Genomic DNA, 26,318 nt, shown 5'->3' on the forward strand with positions numbered 1-26,318 from the left:
ATGCCCCCTGCATTGGGAGCGCGGAATCTTAACCACTGGACTGCCAGGGAAGTCCCAAAATGGTGTATATCTCAGACATGAAGTAATATTATCTTAACTAGCAATGCTGTTGAAACACCATCACTGACTATTCAGGCAGGAAGGATGTTTTCTGTGGGAATCAGGGGCACATCGTCACCCTTTCTGGTGCCTCCAGACATCCCTTCTCCGAGTTCACCATCCTAAGCCCTGTCTGGGGGCTTTTTATATTGCGCTTGAGAGAAGCTACTGAAACTCATGAAAAGCGAGAGTGTACGTGTTTTTGACAAGCAACAAGATAGCCGACAGCTATGAGAGGACGAGAAGTAACATTATGGTATGGTGGATCCCTTTCTATGTGCAGTCTTTGGAAATTTGCTGCAATTCATGCAGTCTGAAATAATGTCTCTAAACATTTCTGTGACTTGCTGTAGACTACACTCCAAGGAAATCTGGGTATAACGCCTTAAAGAGGCAGAGAAGCCCTGCCGGGTTTACAGCCTAAGAACCTCATTTCCCAGAGCCCTTCACGCCCTCGCTTGGCCTTTAGCCACAATCTGGAACTACCAACCTTGAGAAAGTACAGTTAACGCCCGTAGTGGAAACTACTCTACCCACAAGGCTGTGCAGCGGCGACCGCGCACCGAAGAGACTTCTGGGTAATGTAGTTTCCGCTGCTAACACCACCTACTATCTCTCACAGAATGAGTTACTTCCTACCTGGCCTATTAAAAGCCAAGAGGCACCCTCAGGGATACTGGGAAAAGGACTTCCCTGCTCCAACCATGGGACAGGCCTTGCTTACTCTTAAATCGCACCCAGATTTGGAGAGCAGTCTTGGAAAAGCCCACAAAGATTAGGGACCTGTAATTTCAGACTCTGTGAACTACAGCAAGTTCCCAAATCTACACACCGAAACAGACACACTATATCATGACACTCTATGTCCACACATAGCTGTCAGCTGTCTTGTTGACTGTCAAATAGACTGAAATTTTAGAGGCTGTTTCATGACATTCAATGTGCAAGAAAAGACCCCAGACAGGGCATGAGGGAGAAATGGAGACGGGTATCTTTCCTGCTTTGATAATCAGTGATTGCGTTCCAACCTAGCAAACAACACTTTTATTGAAATATTTATTACTCTCTAAGATTTCTTTCAAAATCTGAAGCCTAGCTCTAAAGGACAGCGAATTATCACATGCCATCTCCTGCCGAGATACATCACTGAACATTTAAAGATGGTAGATGATAAATTTTATGTGTATTTTACCACAACAAAATGATTAATGATTAAAAAATGCGCTAAGAACTTTTATGACACAAAGACATAGCTGAAAGACACTACAAGAAAAAAGAAGTCAAATAAAAAAAATCTAGAAAGATGTGTCAGTGGAAGCTTGATTACGAGGCAGATGGTTCAAAATTTTTTAAGATATTAATTTCCTATGAAACTGAATTTAAATTTACTTAAACTTCACTTTCCCACTTTAAACAACTTTTTCTCAAAGTGCCTGTCAGAACACACAGCTTTACTACATAACAGAGCCTTGTTTATTCTTATATGATGCCAAGCTTTTGCACACACAAAAGGGATAACACTAAAAATATATTTATACAGTGAAAGCAGCCATACAAGAGTAACTATAGGATTCCATTTATATAAAATTCTAGAAAATAAAAACTATATTGGGAATTCCCTGGCGGTCCAGGGGTTAGGACTCCACACTTTCCCTGCTGAGGGCCCGGGTTCAATCCCTGGTCAGGGAACAAGATCCCGCAAGATGCATGGCACAGCCAAAAAAAAAAAAAAATGAAAAAAAACGAAAAAAAACTATAATGTCTCCCTAGAGATGGCAGTTTGGCTAGGGCTGAGAGAGAGAATACAAAGGGGCCAATGGAAACTCTATGATAGACATGTTCATTATCATGACTTTGGTGATGGTCCCATTATGCACACATGTGAAAATACATCTTACATTTTTAATAAATGCCGTTTATTGTATGTCAGTACCACAATAAAGGTATTAATAAAATCTAAATCTCTTCCTCTATAAAAATCGTATCTGGCAAGGTAGTATTGACTCCATCAGCACCCTTCCCCATGTCTTGGGTGGGTCAATTCTGATTCCTTCTCAAAACAGAAAGAAGTGCTCACAAATGCTTCAACACGCGGAAGTTATGCTAAGCTAAATAAGCCAGTTACAAAGAGATGAAAAATGTATGATTACACTTATATAAAGTATCCAGAGTAATCAAATTCATAGAGACAGGTCCGATAGAGAGGGCATAGGAAGAGATGTTGTTTAATGGGTATACAGTTTCATTTTTGCAAGATGAAAAGAATTCTGGAGATTAGTTGCACAAATACTTGAATTTTTAAACACACTCAACTGTACAATTAAAAAGGTAGAGGGTAAACTGTTACATGTATTTTGGTACAATCAAAAATGTAAAATGTAAGAAAAAAAAATACTATATGAGGATACTGTTAAGGATAGATTAGAGCAGATATTTTGCTGAAGTCTTTCCCCATTTGCAACACTCCCTCTGTTGTGAAATTTTTGGTGCTGAATGAGGTGGAAGTTTTGGCTGAACATATGCCCATATTCACTGTACTTACAAGGTCTTTCTGCATTGTGAAATCTGTGATGTGCAATGGGCCTGACGTTTCACCTAAAGACTTATCCACATTCCCTGCACTCAGAAGGCCTTCCTCCAGTTTGAACTCTTAATGTCTAATGAGTGGGGAGCTGTACCAATTTCCCATATTTTCTGTACTCATAAGGCCCACTCCAACATCAACTCATAAGATGCTCCTCCAGTGTAAGGAGTTTGGAGTAGTACCTAAAGAATTTACCATATTCTCTGAACTCATAAGGTTTTTACCACTGTGAATTCTCTGCTCAGTGAGGTTGGCGTTGTATCTAAAGAGTTCGCCACATTAAGGGCACTCATATCGTTTTCACTGTGGATTTTCTGGTGATGTATGAGGTAGGACTTCCTAATGAAGGCCTTCTGACATTTTCTGCACTCATAAGGCCTTTCTCCAGTATGGGTTTTCTGATGCTGAAGAAGTACATTCTTATGGCTAAAGGCTTTCCCACATTCACTGCATTCATAAGGCCTCTCTCCACTGTGAACTCTCTTATGTCTAATGAGTCTGCAGTGGTACCTGAAGCCTTTCCCACATTCACTGCACTCGTAAGACCTTTCTCCAGTGTGATTTTGCCAATGTTTAATAAGCTTGGACTTGTACTTAAAGAATTCCCCACATTCACTGCACTCATAAGGCCTTTCTACAGCATGAATTCTTTGATGTCTAGTGAGTGTGGAGGTGTACCTAAAGAATTTCCCACATTCACTGCACCCATAAGGCCTTTCTCCACTGTGAACTCTCTGATGTTTAATGAATGCAGAGTTGTACCTAAAGAATTTTCCACATTCACTGCACTTATAAGGCCTTTCTCCAGTGTGAACTCTCTGATGTTTAATGAGTGTGGAGTTATACTGAAAGAATTTCCCACATTCACTGCACTTATAAGGCCTTCCTACAATGTGACCTCTCTGATGTCTAATGAATGTGGAGCTGTACATGAAAGATTTCCCACATTCACTGCACTCATAAGGCCTTTCTCCGGTGTGAATTCTCTCATGTCTTACCAGTCTGTAGTTGTATCTAAAGAATTTTCCACATTCTCTGCACTCATAAGGGTTTTCTCCACTGTGAATTCTCTGATGTTTTATGAAGTTAGCGTTGTACTTGAAGAATTCCCCGCATTTGCTGCACTCATAAAGCCTTACTCCAGTGTGGATTTTCTGGTGCTCAACAAGCATCTTTTCTCGGCTAAAGGCTTTCCCACACTGAGTGCACCTGTAATCACTCTGTCCACTACCACAGGCCTCCCTGCACTCAGTGTCCCTGTGTGGCTTCCCCACACTGTGAGGGGCCGGCTGCTGCAGAAGGCCTGTGCTGCCTGGGAAGTCCTTTCTGTCTCTGTTGCATGTCAAGGTCCTCTCTGCCATGTGAACGCTGCTGTTGGTCAGAAATGAAGGCTGCCCCTCATCCCTTCTGGAAAGGTTGTCTCTAATCTGCTCCTTCTGCTGCTGGAAAAGGTTTGCCCCACCAAAGTATAGTCCTGGATCAGACAACATTCCGTCATGCTCAAGCAGCTGCAAAAAGTCTTTCAAGAGTGGGCCATATATCTCACAGGGCTGGGCCTTCCTGGAGGATGGATCTGGCTTTGGAGTCCTGACCGGTGACACTCCTACAGAAACATCTTGCTCAGAAGGTGCCTCCTCATCCTGGGCTCCATGCTGACAACCTGTAAGCCGAGAAATGCTGGTGAAGTGCATGATGATTTTGGTAGGAGAAGCAGCCCCATCAGAAATGACACACCGAAGACTAGAGCCACAGAGAGGAAGGTCTGCTGTGCAGAGATGGACCTGGGTAGCTCCCATGATGCAAGAGCCCTGACAATAGGTAAGGACTGAAGGAAGAGTTACTGTCTCAGTCCATTTGGGATGCTATGACAAAATACCACAGACTGGCTGGCTTATAAAGAACAGAAATTTATTTCTCACACTTCTGGAGACTGGAACCCATAGATCAGTCTGCACTCTGCTGGGTCGCAGACTTCTCATAGTGTCCTCACATGGTGGAAGGAGCTAGGAAGCTCTGTGGGGTCCCTTTAATAAGGGCACAAATCTCATTCATGAGGGCTCTGCCCTCATGTCCTAATCACCCCAAAGGCCCCATCTCCTAATACTGTCACCTTAGGCATGAGGTTTTCAACATATGGAACGTGGTGGGGACACAAACATTCAGACCAGAGCAGGGAGGAGAGGCAGGCCTCCAAGTCAACATGGCCATGGCTACTGGTGACAGGTGAGCACTGTGTCAAAGGCTGTGCCCAGACCTAGAAATACTTGATACAAAAGAAATGCTGAAGTTCAAGAACTATTTAAGGATACATGCAGACGTCACGACATCTTACATATAGGTCAAATCTTGAACACTGCAAAGGGAGCAATGAAACAGAACATGTGACAAGTCACATGTGAGAGTCACAAAAGTGTGGTTGGAGTGTGACAGAAGAAATAAAAATAAAAAGGAAGAAATGAGGTGTGGCACTGGTCCGAGCATCAGTCAACGGTGAACACAGGACAGGTTCCCAGCTCTGACATCACACCTTTCCCAGGACCTCACACCAAGCCCGGGTACTTCTGAGTGTCTCCTGCCATTGATGTAGTAATGGCCACACTAGACTAGCAGGTACCCAGAGTCCTCCCCATTGCTGCAGGTGAGCATTGATATGGCACCTGAAAGAGGCTAGTCCTACGTGAAAGACAGACAAAGAAGGGGCCAGCACATGTAGACAGAGATCCAACACAGGGCTTCCGGAATTCTAAAATTATAAGAACTTCACAGGGGAGACTAGTAACAATCAGTGGTTCCCCAAATTAGTAGCTAGGTTGGTGCTAAAATTCCTGGCAGAGGAGGCCCTAAGAAATGTCAGCAAGAGGAAGAGGTAAGGCCTGGCGCAACAAGAGTCCAAGCATCTAGACTGAGGACCCAACCAAGAACAGGCCAGGTCTGAAGGGGTCTCAGACAAAATCTACATTTCTGACTCCTGAGCCCTATCTTGGAAGGACTCAGAGTAGAAGGCATGGGGCTCCCTGGGGAGAAAAATGACACTGTACACACAGTCCAGGCCCGGCACCAACAACACATATGCCAGGAAACCAGGAAAGGAAGCAGCACCCATGGTCTCAGTGTGGGGAGTACAGAGCTGCCCCCTGGGAAAAGGGAAAGAACAGAGCACAGCCCAGGGCACTGGGTGAGCATGTGGACCTTACCTAGGGAGGTCACAAGTGCAAAGTTCTCCGTCATCACAGCATGGTACAAGTGTCTCTGAGCTTCATCAAGGAGGCCCCACTCCTCCTGGGAGAAATACACAGCTATGTCCTCAAAGACCACACGGTCCTGCCAAAACTGGAAGAGTTTGGTTCATGAACAGCTTCTTGTTTTAACTATATTTTTGTGGATGCTGTATTTATCTATTTGCCATCCATTAATTACAGGGCTAAACTAATGGCCAAATTTGTTTACAACTCCCTTGCAATCCAGAGCCCATACTCTCAACCAACTCCTTACCTAACTCTCACGCACCAGGTCAGTATTTCCCCTGCCCTAAAGCAGCCCAGGGCCAGGTAACAGACAGCTAGGGACAGTTCCCATACCCCAGGTACACGGAATTATACAAACTAGTCACCCATAAACTTTTCATCCAATCCTCCCTGCATTTCCCTCAAAAGTCTAATAAAGGCTCTGACCTTTGGTGTCCCTTAGCTTGTGCTCACGCCTCCTGACCGAATCTGATGCTTCTCCAGGTGGCCCTGTTATATAGTGTACCTCCTCCTCTCGGAAATATAAGTAATAAAACTGTCTTTCAATGTCGTTGGCCTCTCTGTATCACGACTCACTCGCCTCCACAAGTTAAAATCCTGTGGGTGCAATCACTGATGCACTTCCCTTTCCAGGACCTTCAGCCCTCCCCCTACACATCCGTCCCTGCTCAACCTCCTCCTGGACGTCCCACCATGAAAGATATACCAGGTCCCAGTGGCACCAGTGCCTGCTCTCTCCTCATTACCATTGATCACTGTGTCCAGTACACAGCAAAAAACACATGGGGGAGGGAGCAGAAAACCACCATCTAGGGTGTGGACCTGCATGCAGGGCCCTACCCCTCTCCTGCCACACAGTTTCCCTGGGGTCCCCCAGATGTTGACCCTCAGACAAACTCAGACTTGTCCCTGTCCTCAAGTGCCCAGTGCCAGGGCCCAGGGCCAACCATTCACACTCCTCCTTACCTGCATCTCACTCGTTGGACTGCACCTTCCCATGACTCTGACCCTTCCACAGTGACAGTTCCACAGACAGCCCCAGCCCACACCATAGGCACTTCCTTCACCTCCTTACAGGGCACTCTGCACATGGAATCCAGGCAGAGAATGGAAATGCATCCAGCATTCAACTCAGCCCAGTCCTGCCCCTGAACACCAAAGTCCCCTGGGGCCAGGGCCTGCCCCAAGCCCTGCTTAGAAGGTCTCACCACCTGGCCCTGTTTTTTGCTTCCTCCCCAGCCACCCTTCCTATGTGAGACCTCATGTCCCCTTAGCCCTCTCCCCCTTCCGTGTTGCACAAACTGTCCCATAAGCAGTCAGCACCTTCTCTCCTCACGTGAAGCCCAGGTACACCGACCTCCCCACCCACACTGTCACTGCACCCTAAGTCTAGCGACTCTCCTAGCTGATCCCATTTCCTCCCTCAACATCCATCTTGTGTCCGCTCTGGCCTCAGAAGACTCTCACGCCTACATCCCGCTGTCATGCACAGACAAGGAAACTCTGCTCCCTCACCTGTCTTGGTGATGTGCATCACCACCAGCCAGGTACCCAACCCACAGACCTAGTCCTGAGGCCCTTCATTCTCACTCCTTGTCCTCTAATGGCATCGCCACCATAAACTAGAAATGATGCCGCCTAAAACTTACCTTCAGCTTCATCCTAGTCCACACACCGGCCACTCTGTTGTGGCCGTCTCCATCCTGAATCCAACCACTGGACTCCAGCCCTCTGTGTAAAGGTGCCCACTCAACACCTCCCCTTGGGAGTCTCTGGAACATTTGTGACATGGACAAAAATGGACTCTTCTTATTCCACCTGAAAATTCCTCCTAAAGTTGACTTCGCCCATATTAGTTGATGAGGCATCCATCCTTCCTAACAAGCCCAGAAACCTGAAGTCATCCCCAATTCTTCCTATCAGCCCACTTCCTTGAGGCCCTCGCTCTCCATTACATAAAACATGGGCAGCTCTAGTTCAAAATACATGCAGAAACCAACCGATCCTCCATCTCAACAACTAGCATTCTTGTGTAACACCATCAACACTCACCTGGATTGCTGCAGGAAATCCCCCCCCCAAATATTCCTGCCTTCGGGGTGATAATTGGGATGGGTGAAAGGTAGGACCCCTCCACTCACCTGTACAGGGTCCATAACCATTTCTGCCACTGCCATGGGACTCTGGGAAAGAAGGAAGCCATGAGAAATGGGTAGCATTGTAGGATCCTACAGCTGAGCTGGACCACCACCCCAGCCTTGCCCTGCCCTGGTATAACAGAATCTCAGTCTGACAGTCTAAGGTCAGTTCTTCAGAAAACAGTACTGCCTCTTACTAGCTGAGTGACACTGGAGAAGGACTAAGCCTCCCTGAGCCTCAGGGAAAAGAAAATGCTTATAAAGATAAGAATGCTTCCAACCTCATAGGGATCTAATGTAAGGAGAACATACCATGTATCAGCTATGATTGTACATAGGATCAATAGTTTTGTACATATTTTCAGTGCAAGTGAAGCGGCAGAGTTTTGAAACTTAGGGTCTTCACTTTTACTGCTTTTTAAGATTTCAGAGGATGTCATATATAGAACTTTGCATTGTAAGCGAATACCGAGAGGTAAATCAATGCCAAGCCATTTACAAAGTGTTTGCATAAATTTAACTAAGTGAACAGGCTCATTTCTAATTGCCTGTGTGTATGTATTTAGAGGAATATTGATTAATTAGTGTTTAAATGAGTTTTCATACATTCTTAAGTTAATGAGTCATGGGGAGGGGCTGAGCAGGCAGGTCGGCTATTAGTCCATTCAGCATCAGGCCTATCACTAAATAATCCTCAAAACGGAGCTTGTTGGGAACCCTTGACTGAAGCAGTGGATCATCCCTCTTGCCCTGAGAGGTGGAGGTGAGGTGGCAGTGTCCTCGTCTAGGACCCACTGGCTGCACCAGCCTGGCTGAGTGGCCCTGAGGGTCGGCAGAGCCTGCAGTGGAGAATCCACACCAGCACACACTGCAGGCTCTACAGAAGGGAAGCTCCTTACCCCATCCAGGCCCCCCTTTCTACAGACATAGCCCAGAATCCCTCCTATGTCAGGTCTGCTCTTTTCTGGAGGGAGCATCAGGGATGCCAGCACCAGCCCTCATGCCCTGCCCTCCAACTCTCAGCCCTCCCCTCCCTCACCACAGGGCCCATCTCAAGGAACAATCTTAAGACTCCCTCCTCAATCTGATCCCCAGGCCATGCCCTGGTCCAATCCACACCCTCCATGCCTTTGATATTTCCAACCCTGCCCCCTTCCTCTGCTTCCAGCCTTTATGTTCACCTCCACATATGGTACCTCCCTTTGGTGACATCTCCATCTTCATACATGTCAAGATCAACATGTCCAAATACAACTCATGATCTTCCCCCTGGAACCTGCTCCTCGCGCTGACTTCCTCATCTCCCCACTTTCAGATGTTCAGGCAAAAAAACTTGGATAGTGCTTCATTCCCTACTTTTGCTTACAACCGTATTTTATGCAGCAGGAAATCCCGTTTACTCCACGTTTGAGATTTTTCCAGAATCTCATCCCATCTCCCATGTCGCGCTACCTTCCTGGCCCAGCCCCTGCCATAATTCTCCTGGGGTCTATCGCGATGGTCTCCTCAGCAGTCTCCCTGCCTCCATTCGCATCCCGTTCTCCCAATTTTTAACTCCTAACTCTGGACACGGTTTTCCCATCCCCATTCCCTTCACAACCTTCCATGGATTCCCCCTGCTCAGGTTGCCGTTTCAGGTGAGACAACAACTCCCCCTCTGTCCACGACACAAGTGACTCCAGGCTTCCCCAATGCTGCCGACTCCGTAGCACCTGCAAGCCGTGCACCGGTGGCCCCCCGAGGGAACTCTCTTCCTCACCCCAGTCTACGGGCTGAAAGGGGACCCCTCCCAAGGCCGCCGTCTGTTCTGGACTCTGGGGCTGACCAGCAGGGAATTGAACGGGCGCACCACCGGGTGGGGCCCTGGGAGACGCATCACCCACCTGAGCCGGGCTCATCCCTGAGCCTCTCCGCCTGCTTTTTCGCTCGGTCACCTCCATGCCCGCCAAGCGACGTTTAAGCCCGGAACTCCTAAACGTCTAGAGAGCCCCCAAAAGACAGGAAGGCACTCCGGAAGTCCCGCCCCAGATGATGCGCACGCAACCATCCATCCCTCCTCTAAGCTTTCATTGGCCCAGTTACCGCCGCCGCCGCCGGTCAGCGAGCTAATGAAGGCTCAGCAGGCAAACGGTTTCGTCTGCACGCATTCAGGGGCGGCACTTCCATAGGCTTCATGTGGTGGCCGGTTTTCGTGTTTTTTCACCTTTTTCAGGGCACTGAGTCCTGAGTCGGGACCGAAGAGAATGGAACAGGCGAGGAGAGGCGTTGGCCCCGGTGCCCAGAGGCGGCTGTGAGGCCCCCTGAGCCCGTAGTTGACGGCGGTGCCCTCGTTCCCGCCCCGCCCACCGGCTCTTCCGGCTCCGTTCTTCCCACCGGCCGGTGACCCCGATGACCGAGGCTGCGCCGATGAGGCCGGCTTAGGTGGGTGCTGCGTCTCCCGGGCCCCCACCCGGCCCGACTCCCGCCTCCGAGTCCTAAATACGGATGGAGGGGCGCCCGCTCGGTTCCCTGCCGGTCAGCCCCAGAGTCCAGAACAGAGGGCGGCCTTGGGAGGGGTCCCCTTTCAGCCCGTGGACTGGGGTGAGGGAGAGAGTTCCCTCGGGGGCCGACGGTGCACGGCTTGCAGGTGCTACGGAGTCGGCAGCATTGGGGAAACCTGGGGTCGCTTTTGTCGTGGACAGAGGGGGACGAAGTGTCTCACCTGAAACGGCAACCTGAGCAGGGGGAATCCATGGAAGGTTGTGAAGGGATTGGGGATGGGAGAACCGTGTCCAGAGTTAGAAGTTAAAAGTTGGGAGAACGGGATGCAAATGGAGGCAGGGAGACTGCTGAGGAGACCACCGCGATAGACCCCAGGAGAATTATGGCAGGGGCTGGGCCAGGAAGGTAGCGCGACATGGGAGATGGCATGAGATTCTGCGTAGGTTCACTGATAGAGCCTACAGGACTTTCTGATGTGCCATGTATAGCTGTGAGCAGAAGTAGGGAGTGAAGGACCATCTCAAGGTTTTGTTTGTTTTTGTTTTGTTTTTGCGGTTTTGGGGGGAAGCAACCACAAGGAGCAGGTTTCAGAAGATCATGAGTTAAATTTTGGATGTGTGACCCTAAGATACCTCAAGGTGGAGACGGCACATAGGTATGTGGACATGAAGGTCTGGTTGCGGGGGAAGGGGGCTGGACTGAAGCCATCAAAAGAGTGGAGGGTGTGGACTGAACCAGGGCATGGCCTGGGGATCAGATTGAGGAGGGAGATTTTTAAGGTTGTTATTTCTGATGGGCCCTGTAGTGAGTGTCAGGAGGGCTGAGACTTTGAGTTTGGGGCATTAGGGGTTTCATCATCCCTGATGTTCTCTCCATAAAGGAGCATATCTGGCATGGGAGCTACTCTGGCCTGTGTCTGTAGAAAAGGATACCTGGATGTGATGAATTGCCGGCCTGGATGGAGATGAAGGTGTAAGGTCGTGTAGACTGAGCCCTGCAGGTCAGCTCTGCTCCTAGAGGAAAATCCCTGTGGGACAAAGAAATAGCCAGGTTTGTGGAGCAGATTGGTTCCAGACAAGCACACTGCTGACCCACCTCTTCTACCCCTCAGGGCAAGAGGAATGAGCACTATAGTCAAGGGACTCCTGCAGTGCACTTGAGGGGATCCTTTGCAAACAGGAAAGAGGCTTGTTTGCAAAAAGGAAAAGTACCTGACCTGCCTGTTCAGACTCTCCCTACAGCTCATTAAATTCAAAATGTATGAAACATACTTACTGATCAAAACATCTGTTAACCAGTATCCTTCTAAATATGTACACGTAGAGGGGCAGTTAGAAATAAAGACATTCAATAAATTAAACATAGGAACACTTTATAAAAAATTGCTTGAAATTTAATTTACCTGTAGTCTTGGTAATACTTTAGGTGTTAGCAAAGTTAGTGGAATGTTATATATTCCATTTTCTGAAAACCTTAAAAAGAAACAGGAGGGGTGGGATGAGTTGGGAGATTGGGATTGACATATACACACTACTGATACTATGTATAAAATAGATAACTAATGAGAACCTACTGTATAGCACAGGGAACTCTACTCAGTGCTCTGTGGTGACCTAAACGGGAAGGAAATCTAAAAAAGAGGGGATATATGTATACGTATAACTGATTCACTTTGCTGTACAGCAGAAACTAACACAACACTGTAAAGCAACTATACTCCAATAAAAACTAATTAAAAAAAAAAAGCAGAAACAATGCAAACCCACATTTTGAAAAACCCAGTCCCTTCATTTGCACTGAAAACATGAAAAATTGTGACTCTTATGTATAGTTACAGCTGACAGGTAGTGTGTCCTCTTATGTTTAATACTACTATCATCCTTATGAGGTAGAAACCATTGTTATCCCTATTTTACAGTGAAGGAATTGAGGCTCAGGGAGGTTCAGTCTTTAAGCAGAGTCACACAGCTGATAATAGTGACACTGAGGTCAGAGAAACAGCATAGACCATCAGGCTGAGACCATTTTGCGCCAGGGCAGGCCAGAGGTGATAGTCTAGCCCAGTCTGTAGAATCCTAACGTGGTTGCCCATTTCTCATGGCCTCCCTCTTCCCACAGGTTCCCATGGCATTTGCAGAAATGCTTATGGGCCTGTACAGGTGAATGGAGGATGTGCCAGGCCTTCATCCACCCCAGTTATTACCCTGATGGTTCTGCCACTCCCATATAAAGAATGCTGGTGGCCTGAGATTGTTCACCCATCCTTCTCCCTTCCTTGGGTCTGAAGTCCCTGTGGTTTCACCAAGGCCTAGGGTCTTGAACTCAGTCCCAGATTATATGGAGCTGTTCCCATTTCCAACAACTGATGGAGTAAGATGTGGAAGGATGTCGTGGGCACAGGATCCAGAATATCCAGACGACTGGAGGTGAGACTGAGCTGGAATATTCAGGGAACTGCAAGTCTGTTACATGTGATAGGATTATGGGTGGGGGGAGTGAGTGGAGGGTAGGGGCACACAGTTATCAGGTCTCAATTACAGCCTGAGGTTTTGGGCCTCTAATCCGAGGGAAGTAGGAGCTAGGGAAGGTTTGAAGCAGAGGAGCCAGATATTTGACCCAGATTGTAACCGGCTGTGTCTAGCCACGGGAGATACTGTGTGGGAGGGAAGGTAGAGGTAGAGTGACCTGGGGGAAGTGACTGTGGTGGACGTTGGTGGTCGCTGGACAAGAGTCACTGCCGTGGAGGTAGCAGAGCGGCTGCCTTCTGTTTGTGTTCTGAACAGACCTGCCCACATTGAGTGGTGTGGAGAGCGTGGGACTGGGAGATGAGATGGAAGGGGGAGTCAGAGGTGACCCCAAGTTTCTGGCTTTCTCTGGAAAGATGTGTTCTGGACACAGTGATCAGTGGAAATAAGGAGAGAGAGTCACTGGTGCCACTGGACCTTGTATCTCTTCCACACTTGGGAAGTGGGGGTGGAGGTTGAGGAGGGAATGGACGTGTGGGGGGAAAGAGTAAAGATCCTGGAGAAATGAGCTGTGCATTGATTGAACCATCCCCATTTTGGTGGGGACTTGTGGTTTTTACAGACGTGGCCATACATTTCTCTCAGGAGGAGTGGGGGCTCCTTGATGAGGCTCAGAGATGCCTGTACCACCATGGGATGCTGGAGAACTTTGCGCTTCTCTCATGACTAGGTAAGGCCTTCATAACCCTCCCCCCCCCACCAGTGTCCTGGGCTGGGCTGTTTTTTCCAACCAAACCATGGGTAGTCCTTCCTTCCTTGGTTTCCTAGCATATGTGTGTGGGAGCCATTCCCCCAGGCTGTGTGCACCATACTGCCTCTCCCCAAGCAGCCCCATCCCGTGTTGCTCTGAAACCTTGCCTGTCCCTGGTCAAGTTACTCTGTTCAGATGCATGGAGGCCTTCCCCCTTCTTGCTGACGTTTTGGGGGGCCTGCCTGTGGCAGAAATACATGCTTACTACTTGTAGAGACCACTGACTCTGCGAGACCCTCCTCTGTAGTTCTTGCGATTTTTGAATGGGGGCCGTCGTGTGTCGGCTTGCTCTGGGGGCATGCTGTCCACTCCCTTTCCCTGTGTTTCACCTGGGTTGGTCTGTGCCAGGTCCCATAGAAGTGCTCACCATGAGGCAGAGGGAGGGGCTTGGGTGTCTTGACAGGATGGACATTACTCCATCAGTGCCAACAAGAGGTGGCTCTGGAGCTTAGGAGCTGGGAGAGGGTGTGTTGTCAAAGCTGGCTTCAAATCACACACAAAGCCAGGCCTTTGTCCACCACTGGGTGATGCCAGGGACAGTGGTCACACTTCATTTCTACATTTTCTTTCCCATTGTCATTTCTAATCTTCCAGTCCTTGGCTCCCCTGACTTTTGTAGTCTCCACCTCCTATTTGTTCCTTTGCCGTGCTGTCAACATTTGACCCACACTTAAGCTATTGTGACATTTGCACATATCTTTTTTATCTAAGTTACAAGTTCCTGTATTTTTTTTATTGAAGTATAATTGATTTACAATGTTGTGTTAATTTCTACTGTACAGCAAAGTGATTCAGTTATACATAGATATACATTCTTTTATTTTTTAATATTCTTTTCCATTATGGTTTATCACAGGATATTGAATATAGTCCCCTGTACTATACAGTAGGACCTTGTTGTTTATCCATCCTATGTATAGTAGCTTACATCTGCTAACCCCAACCTCCCGCTCCATCTCTCCTCCAACGCCCTCCCCTTGGCAACCAACAGTCTGTTTTCTATGTCCATGAGTCTGTTTCATAGATATGTTCATTTGTGTCATATTTTAGATTCCACACATAAGTGAAATCATATGGTATTTGTCTTTCTCTTTCTGACTTACTTCACTTAGTATGATAATCTATAGTTGCATGCATGTTGCTGCAAATGGTATTATTTCGTTCTTTTTTACAGTTGAGCAGTATTCTATTGTATATATGTAGCACATCTTCTTTATACATTCATTTGGCGATGGACATTTAGGTTGCTTCTATGTCCTGGCTATTGTGAATAGTGCTGCTGTGAACATACGGGTGCATGTATCTTTTTGAATTAGAGTTTTATCTGGATATATGCCCAGGAGTGGGATTGCAGGATCATATGGTACTTCTCTTTTTAGTTTTCTGAGGAAGCTCCATAGTATTTTCCAGTGGCAGCACCAACTAACATTCCCACCAACAGTGCAGGAGGGTTCCCTTTTCTCCACACCCTCTCCAGCATTTGTTATTTGTAGAGTTTTTAATGAATGGCCATTCTATTTGCACATATCTTTAAATAGTCCTTGGATACCAACTACTGTGTCACAATCAGACATCTCTGGCTCTGGACACAACCTTCTACCCAGTACTCACTTCTCACCAGCAGCCATGGCCTTGTGGAAAGCCATTTTCAGAGGAGTGAGCTGGGGACCCTTCTCCTCCCTGCGCTGTACCCCTTCCTTGTGTCCTTACCTACTGTCAGGGCTCTCCCATCATCTGAGCTTCCCAGGCGCAGCTCTGCACAGCAGGCCTTCTCACTGGCTCTGGCCCCTGTTGCTTATCAGCAGTCCTATGGATTTATTCGTGGGTGTGGGTGACACACATTTGTGGTGGGGCTGCTCCTCCCACCAGTGTCAACATGCTTCACCAGCATTTCTCTGGTTGCAGGTTGTTAGCATTGAGCCCAGGATGAGGAGCCATCTTCAGAGCGAGGTGTTTCTACAGAAGTGTCACTGGCCAGGACGCCAAAGCCAGGTCCCTCCATCTGGAATGCCCAGCCCTGTGAGACATGCAGCTCACTCTTGAAAGACATTTTGTCCCTGGCTGAGCAGGATGGAACGCACCCTGGGCAAGGACTATACACTTGTGAGGCAAAGCTTTGCCAGCACCAAAAACGTCACATTAGAGAGAAACTTTCCAGAAAGGACAAGGGGAGGCCTTCATTTGTGAAAAACTGCACTGTCCACATGACACAGAGGACCTTCACATGCAGGGAAGGTGGGAAGGACTTCCCAGCCAGCACAGGCCCTGTCCAGCACCGGCCTCCTCATGGTGTGGGAAAGCCACATGGGGACATTGCAGATGGAGAGGCCTTTCAAAATGGGCAAAGTGATTACAAGTGCACTCAGTGTGGGAAAGCCTTCAGCCATAAACATACACTTGTCGACCATGAGAAGATCTACACTGGAGAAAAGTTTTATGAGAATAGGGAATGTGGGAAGGCCTTTCTTAGAAAGTCCCACCACGAGCAGCATCAGAAAGTCAACATGAGCCTGGGCTTTATGAGCACTCAGGATATGGAGTATTCTTTACAGAAATATCTGGCCTCAGTGACCACCAGAGAATTCACACAAGGCCAAGGCCTTTTGAGTGCAGCCTTCCTTAGACTGTCCCAACTCGTTGGTCACCAGAAAATCCACACTGAAGAAAGACCTTACAGTTGTAGTGAGTGTGGAAAATTCTTTAGGAACCGTTCCACACTCATTAGACACCAGAGAGTTCACACTGGAGAAAGGCCTTTTGAGTGCACTGAATGCGGGAGAGCCTTCACCTGCAAACATAGGCTTGTTGAGTACCAGAAAATCCACAGTGGTGAAAAGACTTTTGAGTGTAGAGCATGTGGGAAAGCTTTCAGCCACAAAGACAAAGTTGTTGAGCACCAGAAAATCCACACAGGAGAAAGGCCTTACGAGTGCAGCGAATGTGGGAAATTCTTTATGGACAGCTCCTCACTCATTATTCATTAGAGAGTTCACACCGGACAAAGACCTTATGAGTACGGCAAATGTGGAAAAAATTTTTTTAATTTATTTATTTATTTTTGGCTGCGTTGGGTCTTCGTTGATGCACGTGGGCTTTCTCTAGTTGCAGGGAGCGGGGGCTACTCTTCGTTGTGGTGTACGGGCTTCTCATTGTGGTGTCTTCTCTTGTTGCCAAGCACGGGCTCAGTAGTTGTGGCTCGTGGGCTCTAGAGCTCAGGCTCAGTAGTTGTGGCACACAGGCTTAGTTGCTCCACAGCATGTGGGATCTTCCTGGACCAGGGCTCGAACCCGTGTCCCCTGCATTGGCAGGTGGATTTTTAACCACTGCGCCACCAGGGAAGCCCCAAATGTGGAAAATTATTTAGGTACTGCTTCACCCTTGTTAGACATCAGAGAAATCATACTGGAGAAAGGCCTTATGAGTGCATGGATGTAGGAAATCCTTTTGTTGCAGCTCCACACTCATTAGACATTGGACAAATCCCACTGGAGAAAGGCCTTATTAGTGCAGCTAATGAGGGAAATTTTTGTAGTAAAACTCCAGAGTCAGTACACACTAGCGAGTTCACGTTGATGTGAGGCCATATAAGAACAGCGAATAAGGGAACATCTTTACATACAACTCTGGTCTTGTTAAACACTGTTGAATTTACACTGGAGAAATGCCTTCTGAGTGCAGTGAATGTTGGAAAGTATATAGCCAAAACTTCCATTCATTTGGCTCCAAAAAGTTCACACCAGAGAAAGAACTTATGAAGGAAGCAAATGGGGAAAGGACTTCAGCCGAAAGTCTGCTCTGATTGGCACTGTGAAGTACATATTATGTACTTCTGGGGTTTTTTTTTTCCCTTCTTATTGTGTTAAAATACACACACATAAAACTTGCCATCTTTTAAGTATTTTAGTGTGCCGTTCAGTACTGTGAGGTACATTCACACTGTTGTGCAACCTAATCTCCAGAGCTCCTCTTGTTTTGCAAAAATGAAACCCTGTACCCATTAAATAACAACTCCTACTCCTCTCCTTCTCCAGCCCCTGGCAACCACTGTTCTCTTCTCTGTCTCCTTGAATTTGAGTGCCCTAGCTGCCTCATGAAAGAAGAATCATACAGTTTTTGTATTTTTGTGAAGACTTCATTTACCAGAATTTCACATTTCATGTATCACGTGTCCTGTTTCAGAAGTTCCTTCCTTTTTAAGGCTGAGTTATACTTCATTGTATGCATATACCACATCTTTATCCATTCATCTGGTGATGAAGACGTCCCTTGTTTCGATATTTTAGCTGTTGTAAAGAGTGCAGCTGTGAGAACGACTGCACAAATATCTCCTTGAGATCCTGTTTTCAGTTATTTTCAGTGTATAGCGAGAAGTGGAATTCCTGGATCATATGGTCAATTTTTTTTTTTTTTTAATTTTTGGCTGCATTGGGTCTTCATTGCTGCACGCGGCCTTTCTCTAGTTGTGGAGTGCGGGCTTCTCATTGCAGTGGCTTCTCGTTGCGGAGCACCAGCTCTAGGCGCACGGGCTTCAGTAGTTGTGGCTCGCAGGCTCAGTAGTTGTGGCTCACGGGCTCTAGAGCGCAGGCTCAGTAGTTGTGGCGCACAGGCTTAGTTGCTCTGTGGCATGTGGGATCTTCCCGGGCCAGGGCTCGAACCCGTCTCCCCTGCATTGGCAGGCAGATTCTTAACCACTGCGCCACCAGGGAAGTCCCCAATCTATTTTAAATATTTTGAACTGTTTCCTTTATTGGCTGTACCATTTTATGCTCCCATCAAAGGTCCACAGAGTTCCAGTATCTCCACATCCTCATCGACATAATTTTATTTTCCGTTTCATGTTTAATAGTAGCTATCCTAATGGATGTGAGGTAATATCTCACTGTAGATTTGTTTATTTTATTTTACTTTTTCTTTTTTATGGCTGCATCGGGTCTTAGTTGCGGCATGCAGGCTCTTTGTTGTGGCACATGGGCTTCTCTAGTTGTGGCATGCAGAATTTCTCTTCTCTAGTTGTGGCCCGTGGGCTTCTCTCTAGGTGTGGTGTGCAGGTTTTCTGTTCTTCAGTTGTGGCCCATGGGCTCCAGAGCGTGTGGGCTCTATAGTTGTGCATGCAGGCTCCAGAGCGTGTGGGCTCTGTAGTTTGCAGCATGCAGGCTCTCTAGTAGAGGAGCGCGAGCTCAGTAGTTGTGGTGCGTGGGCTTAGTTGCCCTGTGGCATGTGGGATCTTAGTTCCCCAACTAGGGATCGAACCCGCATCCCCTGCATTGCAAGGTGGATTCTTTACCACTGGACCACCAGGGAAGTCCCCTCACTGTAGTTTTGTTTAGCATTTCCCTAATGATTAATGATCATGTCTTCTTGGCCATTTGTGTATATTCTTTGTAAAAATCTCTATGTTTACCCCTTTAAAATTTTTCTTATTGGTGAGTTGTAGCAGTTCTTTATATAATCTGGATACTGACCACTTATCAAATATATGATTTGCAAATGCTTTTCTTCCATTCAGTAGCTTGCCGTTTCACTCTGTTGATTGTGTCCTTTGCACAGACGTTTGTACCTTTATCTATTTTTGCTTTTGTTTCCTATGCTTTTCATGTCAATGCCAAGAAGTTATAAATCCAATGTCATGAAGCTTTTCCCCTATGTCTTCATCTAAGAGTTTTTGAGCTTACATCGTACTGTCAGGTCTTTGTTCATTTTGAGCTCATTTTTGGGTGTGGTGTAAGGTAAGGGTCCAACTTCATTCATTTGAATGCAGATATCCACTGTAATTTGTTGGAGAGACTGTCCTCCTCCCAATTCCTCCTTGAATTGTGTTGGCACTCTTGTTGATTATTTGATCAAATATACTGGCTTCCAGTTCTGGGCACTCTGTTCTGTTTCATTGGCCTAAAGTTTTGTGTTTATGGCAGTACCAGTGTTTTGTTTTTGTTTTTTAAAATTTTTATTAGAATATAGTTGATTTACAATGTTGTGTTAGTTTCAGGTGTACAGCAAAGTGAATCAGTTATTCATATACATATATCCACTCTTTTTTAGATTCTTTTCCCATATAGACCATTACAGAGTACTGAGTAGAGTTTCCTGTGCTAGACAGTAGCTCCTTATTAGTTATCTTTCAGTTTTGAGTCCCTGGCTTGATGTTAGTCGTTTCCTCTTTTGGAGCAGCAGCTGATTAAGACCACAACCAATCACTGTCTATATCAGGCACTCACACTCTGGACACCATCCCTTATGTCCCAGGGCCAGGATACCAGGCAACTGGAGACAGCCTGTATGCCCCTGACCCAATGAAATTATTCCAGCTAGGTCATCCATGGGGAGCCTGGGAAACCTAGGTAGCCCCAGAGCACTTGCTATGTATAGGGTGCTCCCTACAGCTCCAGGTTACTTACTGTGTCCCTGTACAACCCGTTGTGTGCCCCGCCTGATGCCCTTGTCTCATCCTAAGCCCTAGGTAACAGAATTCTGCTTTTTATCTACCCAAGTGTCATCAAGAACTTTTAAATCTTACAAAACAACTACAAACCCAGAAGAGTGTTAGGAATGCAGTGAATGTTGAAAGTCAGCTATTAGCCTAAACTCAAACAGCACTGGTAAATTTAAATCGGAGAAACATCTTCGGAGTGCAGGCAACATGCTGTTTCCTTGTTCTACGTAATTGCAGAGCGACATTTTGGAGATTAGTCTTTGTGAAAGAGAACTCAGCCATAAATTGAACTTCATGCATCCGGACATCCCAGGAAGATTCTCTTAAGTACCAAGTATATTGGAAGCTTTCATGATGACACCTTGCACTTCCGGACCTGCCTGGAGTCCTTGCCAGAAATAAGTTGTTACCAGTATCTGTTACGTTAGCCTTCCCTCCTCTGCCACACGGCAGGGTGCTGGAGTGTGTATGAATCATCCTTACAGTGCTCGGGGGGCAGGAAGCTACACTTTCTCCCTTCATCTGGAGGACTCACCTGTCTCTTGACTTTTGGGGTATCTCATTCCCTTCCCACTGATTGTTTTGGGTGGGATATTACCCAGTTCTGGACAAGAGGACTCCAGCTGGCTTCTGCAGGCAGCTTGTGGAGATTTCCCTTCTTTGTGACTATATTTGATTGACTTGTAATGGTTGGGTTGATTTTTCCACCCTCAGAGTCACCCGACCCAGGACTATCAGCAGAGCTTAGAAGGGTTTGAATTCTGCTCTATCCCCAGAATCAAAGCTCTCAGACACCAGGGAACACTACCCTGCTCACCTGTCCCATGACTCCAAGATTCAACCCTTCTCTCACTCATGAACTCAGGATACATTTCTGCCATAGCAGCAGAATTGCTTCACTGCATGCACCTGCTTTCACATATGTGTACCATACTTAATGACGAGCTCCTTCCCTGCTCAAGGGCAGGACCCATATCTCTGTCATCCATGTCATCCCGCTCCTCAGAACACAGTGCTTGGTGGGTGGAGCAGCAAGGCCACAGCCAGCCCCTCTGAGTGACCACAGATATGAAGACAAGGCAGAGAAAACTGGATGGTGGGAGAATGAACCCTAGTGAGTCCTTCACCCACTGGGATGCATCTCATACGTCTTGCAGTTTGGGGCCCAGGTCCCTTTATGGGCCACCTTGTCCCAAGGAGCTCCCAGTTATGGAAAGAATAACCCTCTGCTTTGAACCAAGAATTGTTTCCTGAGAGTGGATTCTCCGACTCTCATGGATCCCAGGGCTCAGATTCATGTACAGCTACAGCTACAACCCAGACAATCATCTTGAGAGGAGATAAAAGAGGGTAGTGTCTTCAAAATGCAACTTACTTTCCTACAGAATACAAGAACCACACAAGCTATTCCCAAAACATTATAAATTTAGCGGAAAAAATGATTTTTTTTCTCACTGAGAGCTGTGTGTGCAATAACAATATTGGATAAAACACCACATAAAGGGTTCGTGTCCACCTTGGCAACACAAAAGTATTTATTTGATTATATAAAAGGCTCCAAGGAGGGCTCAACTGGACAGTACATTTTTTAAAACCAAAGGTCATATTGATTTTTTTTTTAAACATCTTTATTGAAGTATAATTGCTTTACAATGGTGTGCTAGCTTCTGCTTTACAACAAAGTGAATCAGTTACACATATACATATGTTGCCATATCTCTTCCCTCTTGCATCTCCCTCCCTCCCACCCTCCCTATCCCACCCCTCTAGGTGGTCACAAAGCACCGAGCTGATCTCCCTGTGCTGTGCGGCTGCTTCCCACTAGCTATCTATTTTACATTTGGTAGTGTATATATGTCCATGCCACTCTCTCACCCTGTCACATCTCACCCCTCCCCCTCCCCATATCCTCAAGTCCATTCTCTAGTAGGTCTGTGTCTTTATTCCCATCTTGCCACTAGGTTCTTCATGACCTTTTTTTTTTCCCTTAGATTCCATATATATGTGTTAGCATACTGTATTTGTTTTTCTCTTTCTGACTTACTTCACTCTGTATGACAGATTCTAACTCCATCCACCTCATTACAAACACCTCCATTTCATTTCTTTTTATGGCTGAGTAATATTCCATTGTATATATGTGCCACATCTTCTTTATCCATTCATCCGATGATGGACACCTAGGTTGCTTCCATGTCCTGGCTATTGTAAACAGAGCTGCAATGAATATTTTGGTACATGACTCTTTCTGAATTATGGTTTTCTCAGGGTATATGCCCAGTAGTGGGATTGCTGGGTCATATGGTAGTTCTATTTTTAGTTTTTTAAGGAACCTCCATACTGTTCTCCATAGTGGCTGTATCAATTTACATTCCCACCAACAGTGCAAGAGTGTTCCCTTTTCTCCACACCCTCTCCAGCATTTATTGTTTCTAGATTTTTTGATGATGGCCATTCTGACCGGTGTGAGATGATACCTCATTGTAGTTTTGATTTGCATTTCTCTAATGATTAATGATGTTGAGCATTCTTTCATGTGTCTGTTGGCAATCTGTATCTCTTCTTTGGAGAAATGTCTATTTAGGTCTTCTGCCCATTTTTGGATTGGGTTGTTTGTTTTTTTGTTATTGAGCTGCATGAGCTGCTTGTAAATCTTGGAGATTAATCCTTTGTCCGTTGCTTCATTTGCAAATATTTTCTCCCATTCTGAGGGTTGTCTTTTGGTCTTGTTTATGGTTTCCTTTGCTGTGCAAAAGCTTTTAAGTTTCATTAGGTCCCATTTGTTTATTTGTGTTTTTATTTCCATTTCTCTAGGACCTGGGTCAAAAAGGATCTTGCTGTGACTTATGTCATACAGTGTTCTGCCTATGTTTTCCTCTAAGAGTTTGATAGTGTCTGGCCTTACACTTAGGTCTTTAATCCATTTTGAGTTTATTTTTGTGTATGGTGTTAGGGAGTGTTCTAATTTCATACTTTTACATGTACCTGTCCAATTTTCCCAGCACCACTTATTGAAGAGGCTGTCTTTTCTCCACTGTATATGCTTGCCTCCTTTATCAAAGATAAGGTGACCATATGTGCGTGGGCTTATCTCTGGGCTTTCTATCCTGTTCCAGTGATCTATATTTCTGTTTTTGTGCCAGTACCAAACTGTCTTGATTACTGTAGCTTTGTAATATAGTCTGAAGTCAGGGAGCCTGATTCCTCCAGCTCCATTTTTCATTCTCAAGATTGCTTTGGCTATTCGGGGTCTTTTGTGTTTCCATACAAATTGTGAAATTTTTTGTTCTAGTTCTGTGAAAAATGCCAGTGGTAGTTTGATAGGGATTGCATTGAATCTGTAGATTGCTTTGGGTAGCAGAGTCATTTTCACAATGTTTATTCTTCCAATCCAAGAACATGGTATATCTCTCCATCTATTTGTATCATCTTTAATTTCTTTCATCAGTGTCCTATAATTTTCTGCATACAGGTCTTTTGTCTCCTTAGGTAGGTTTATTCCTAGGTATTTTATTCTTTTTGTTGCAATGGTAAACGGGAGTGTTTTCTTAATTTCACTTTCAGATTTTTCATCATTAGTATACAGGAATGCAAGAGATTTCTGTGCATTAATTTTGTATCCTGCTACTTTACCAAATTCATTGATTAGCTCTAGTAGTTTTCTGGTAGCATCTTTTGGATTCTCTATGTATAGTATCATGTCATCTGCAAACAGTGACAGCTTTACTTCTTCTTTTCCGATTTGGATTCCTTTTATTTCTTTTTCGTCTCTGATTGCTGTGGCTAACACTTCCAAAACTATGTTGAATAATAGTGGTGAGAGTGGGCAACCTTGTCTTGTTCCTGATCTTAGTGGAAATGGTTTCAGTTTTTCACCATTGAGGACGATGTTGGCTGTGGGTTTGTCATATACGGCCTTTATTATGTTGAGGAAAGTTCCCTCTATGCCTACTTTCTGCAGGACTTTTATCATAAATGGGTGTTGAATTTTGTCGAAAGCTTTCTCTGCATCTATTGAGATGATCATATGGTTTTTCTCCTTCAATTTGTTAATATGATGTATCACGTTGATTGATTTGCGTATATTGAAGAATCCTTGCATTCCTGGAATAAACCCCACTTGATCATGGTGTATGATCCTTTTAATGTGCTGTTGGATTCTGTTTGCTAGTATTTTGTTGAGGATTTTTGCATCTATGTTCATCAGTGATATTGGCCTGTAGTTTTCTTTCTTTGTGACATCTTTGCCTGGTTTTGGTATCAGGGTGATGGTGGCCTCGTAGAATGAGTTGGGGAGTGTTCCTCCCTCTGCAATATTTTGGAAGAGTTTGAGAAGGATAGGTGTTAGCTCTTCTCTAAATGTTTGATAGAATTCGCCTGTGAAGCCATCTGGTCCTGGGCTTTTGTGTGTTGGAAGATTTTTAATCACAGTTTCAATTTCAGTGCTTGTGATTGGTCTGTTCATATTTTCTATTTCTTCCTGGTTCAGTCTCGGCAGGTTGTGCATTTCTAAGAATCTGTCCATTTCTTCCAGGTTGTCCATTTTATTAGCATAGAGTTGCTTGTAGTAATCTCTTATGATCGTTTGTATTTCTGCAGTGTCAGTGGTTACTTCTCCTTTTTCATTTCTAATTCTATTAATTTGAGTCTTCTCCTTTTTTCTCTTGATGAGTCTGGCTAGTGGTTTATCAATTTTGTTTATCTTCTCAAAGAACCAGCTTTTAGTTTCATTGATTTTTGCTATTGTTTCCTTCATTTCTTTTTCATTTATTTCTGATCTGATCTTTATGATTTCTTTCCTTCTGCTAGCTTTGGGGTTTTTTTGTTCTTCTTTCTCTAATTGCTTTAGGTGCAAGGTTAGGTTGTTTATTCGAGATGTTTCCTGTTTCTTGATGTAGGCTTGTATTGCTATAAACTTCCCTCTTAGAACTGCTTTTGCTGCATCCCATAGGTTTTGGATCGTCGTGTCTCCATTGTCATTTGTTTCTAGGTATTTTTTGATTTCCCCTTTGATTTCTTCAGTGATCACTTCGTTATTAAGTAGTGTATTGTGTAGCCTCCATGTGTTTGTATTTTTTACAGATCTTTTCCTGTAATTGATATCTAGTCTCATAGCGTTGTGGTCGGAAAAGATACTTGATACGATTTCAATTTTTTTAAATTTACCAAGGCTTGATTTGTGACCCAAGATATGATCTATCCTGGAGAATGTTCCATGAGCACTTGAGAAAAATGTGTATTCTGTTGTTTTTGGGTGGAATGTCCTATAAATATCAATTAAGTCCATCTTGTTTAATGTATCATTTAAAGCTTGTGTTTCCTTATTTATTTTCATTTTGGATGATCTGTCCATTGGTGAAAGTGGGGTGTTAAAGTCCCCTACTATGATTGTGTTACTGTCGATTTCCCCTTTTATGGCTGTTAGTATTTGCCTTATGTATTGAGGTGCTCCTATGTTGGGTGCATAAATATTTACAATTGTTATACCTTCCTCTTGGATCGATCCCTTGATCATTATATAGTGTCCGTCTTTGTCTCTTGTAATTGTCTTTATTTTAAAGTCTATTTTGTCTGATATGAGAATTGCTACTCCAGCTTTCTTTTGATTTCCATTTGCATGGAATATCTTTTTCCATCCCCTCACTTTCAGTCTGTATGTGTCTCTAGGTCTGAAGTGGGTCTCTTGTAGACAGCATATATATGGGTCTTGTTTTTGTATCCATTCAGCCAGTCTGTGTCTTTTGGTGGGAGCATTTAATCCATTTACATTTAAGGTAATTATCGATATGTATGTTCCTATTCCCATTTTCTTAAATGTTTTGGGTTTGTTATTGTAGGTGTTTTCCTTCTCTTGTGTTTCTTGCCTAGAGAAGTTCCTTTAGCATTTGTTGTAAAGCTGGTTTGGTGGTGCTGAACTCTCTCAGCTTTTGCTTGTCTGTGAAGGTTTTAATTTCTCCATCAAATCTGAATGAGATCCTTGCTGGGTAGAGTAATCTTGGTTGTAGGTTTTTCTCCTTCATCACTTTAAGTATATCCTGCCACTCCCTTCTGGCTTGCAGCGTTTC

General features: G+C 45.3%; 2 protein-coding genes across 5 annotated transcripts; one reads left to right on the forward strand and one right to left on the reverse strand.

Moving 5' to 3' along the window:
• Window positions 1–1,966: 1,966 nt before the first annotated feature.
• On the reverse strand, window positions 1,967–10,050 carry LOC133077977 (zinc finger protein 548-like). Of its 2 annotated transcripts, none has more exons than XM_061172805.1 (4): window positions 9,950–10,050; window positions 8,070–8,111; window positions 5,878–5,962; window positions 1,967–4,343 (listed from the first exon to the last, which is right to left on the reverse strand). In XM_061172805.1, exons 1-4 carry the CDS (start codon window positions 10,004–10,006, stop codon window positions 2,893–2,895), a joined length of 1,635 nt encoding a protein of 544 aa, XP_061028788.1. In that variant the 5' UTR covers window positions 10,007–10,050; the 3' UTR covers window positions 1,967–2,892. The 2 variants fall into 2 exon arrangements, with proteins under 2 accessions (XP_061028788.1, XP_061028787.1); XM_061172804.1 differs by having other exon boundaries at window positions 5,878–6,013.
• Window positions 10,051–10,176: 126 nt separating this feature from the next.
• LOC133078586 (zinc finger protein 17-like) lies at window positions 10,177–19,418 on the forward strand. Of its 3 annotated transcripts, XR_009697906.1 has the most exons (6): window positions 10,177–10,487; window positions 11,116–11,202; window positions 11,428–11,597; window positions 12,666–12,973; window positions 13,635–13,742; window positions 15,729–19,418. XR_009697906.1 is itself a non-coding variant. In XM_061173677.1 (4 exons), the coding sequence occupies exon 4, from the start codon at window positions 16,028–16,030 to the stop codon at window positions 16,805–16,807; it is 780 nt and encodes a 259-aa protein (XP_061029660.1). In that variant the 5' UTR covers window positions 11,773–11,805; window positions 12,666–12,973; window positions 13,635–13,742; window positions 15,729–16,027; the 3' UTR covers window positions 16,808–19,418. The 3 variants fall into 3 exon arrangements, 1 of the variants encoding a protein (XP_061029660.1); XR_009697907.1 differs by lacking the exon at window positions 11,428–11,597; XM_061173677.1 differs by lacking the exons at window positions 10,177–10,487; window positions 11,116–11,202; window positions 11,428–11,597 and adding an exon at window positions 11,773–11,805.
• The last annotated feature ends 6,900 nt before the right edge of the window (window positions 19,419–26,318 follow it).

Source organism: Eubalaena glacialis, chromosome 18 (genome assembly GCF_028564815.1).
Source record: "Eubalaena glacialis isolate mEubGla1 chromosome 18, mEubGla1.1.hap2.+ XY, whole genome shotgun sequence".
Taxonomy (NCBI): Eukaryota; Metazoa; Chordata; class Mammalia; order Artiodactyla; family Balaenidae; genus Eubalaena; species Eubalaena glacialis.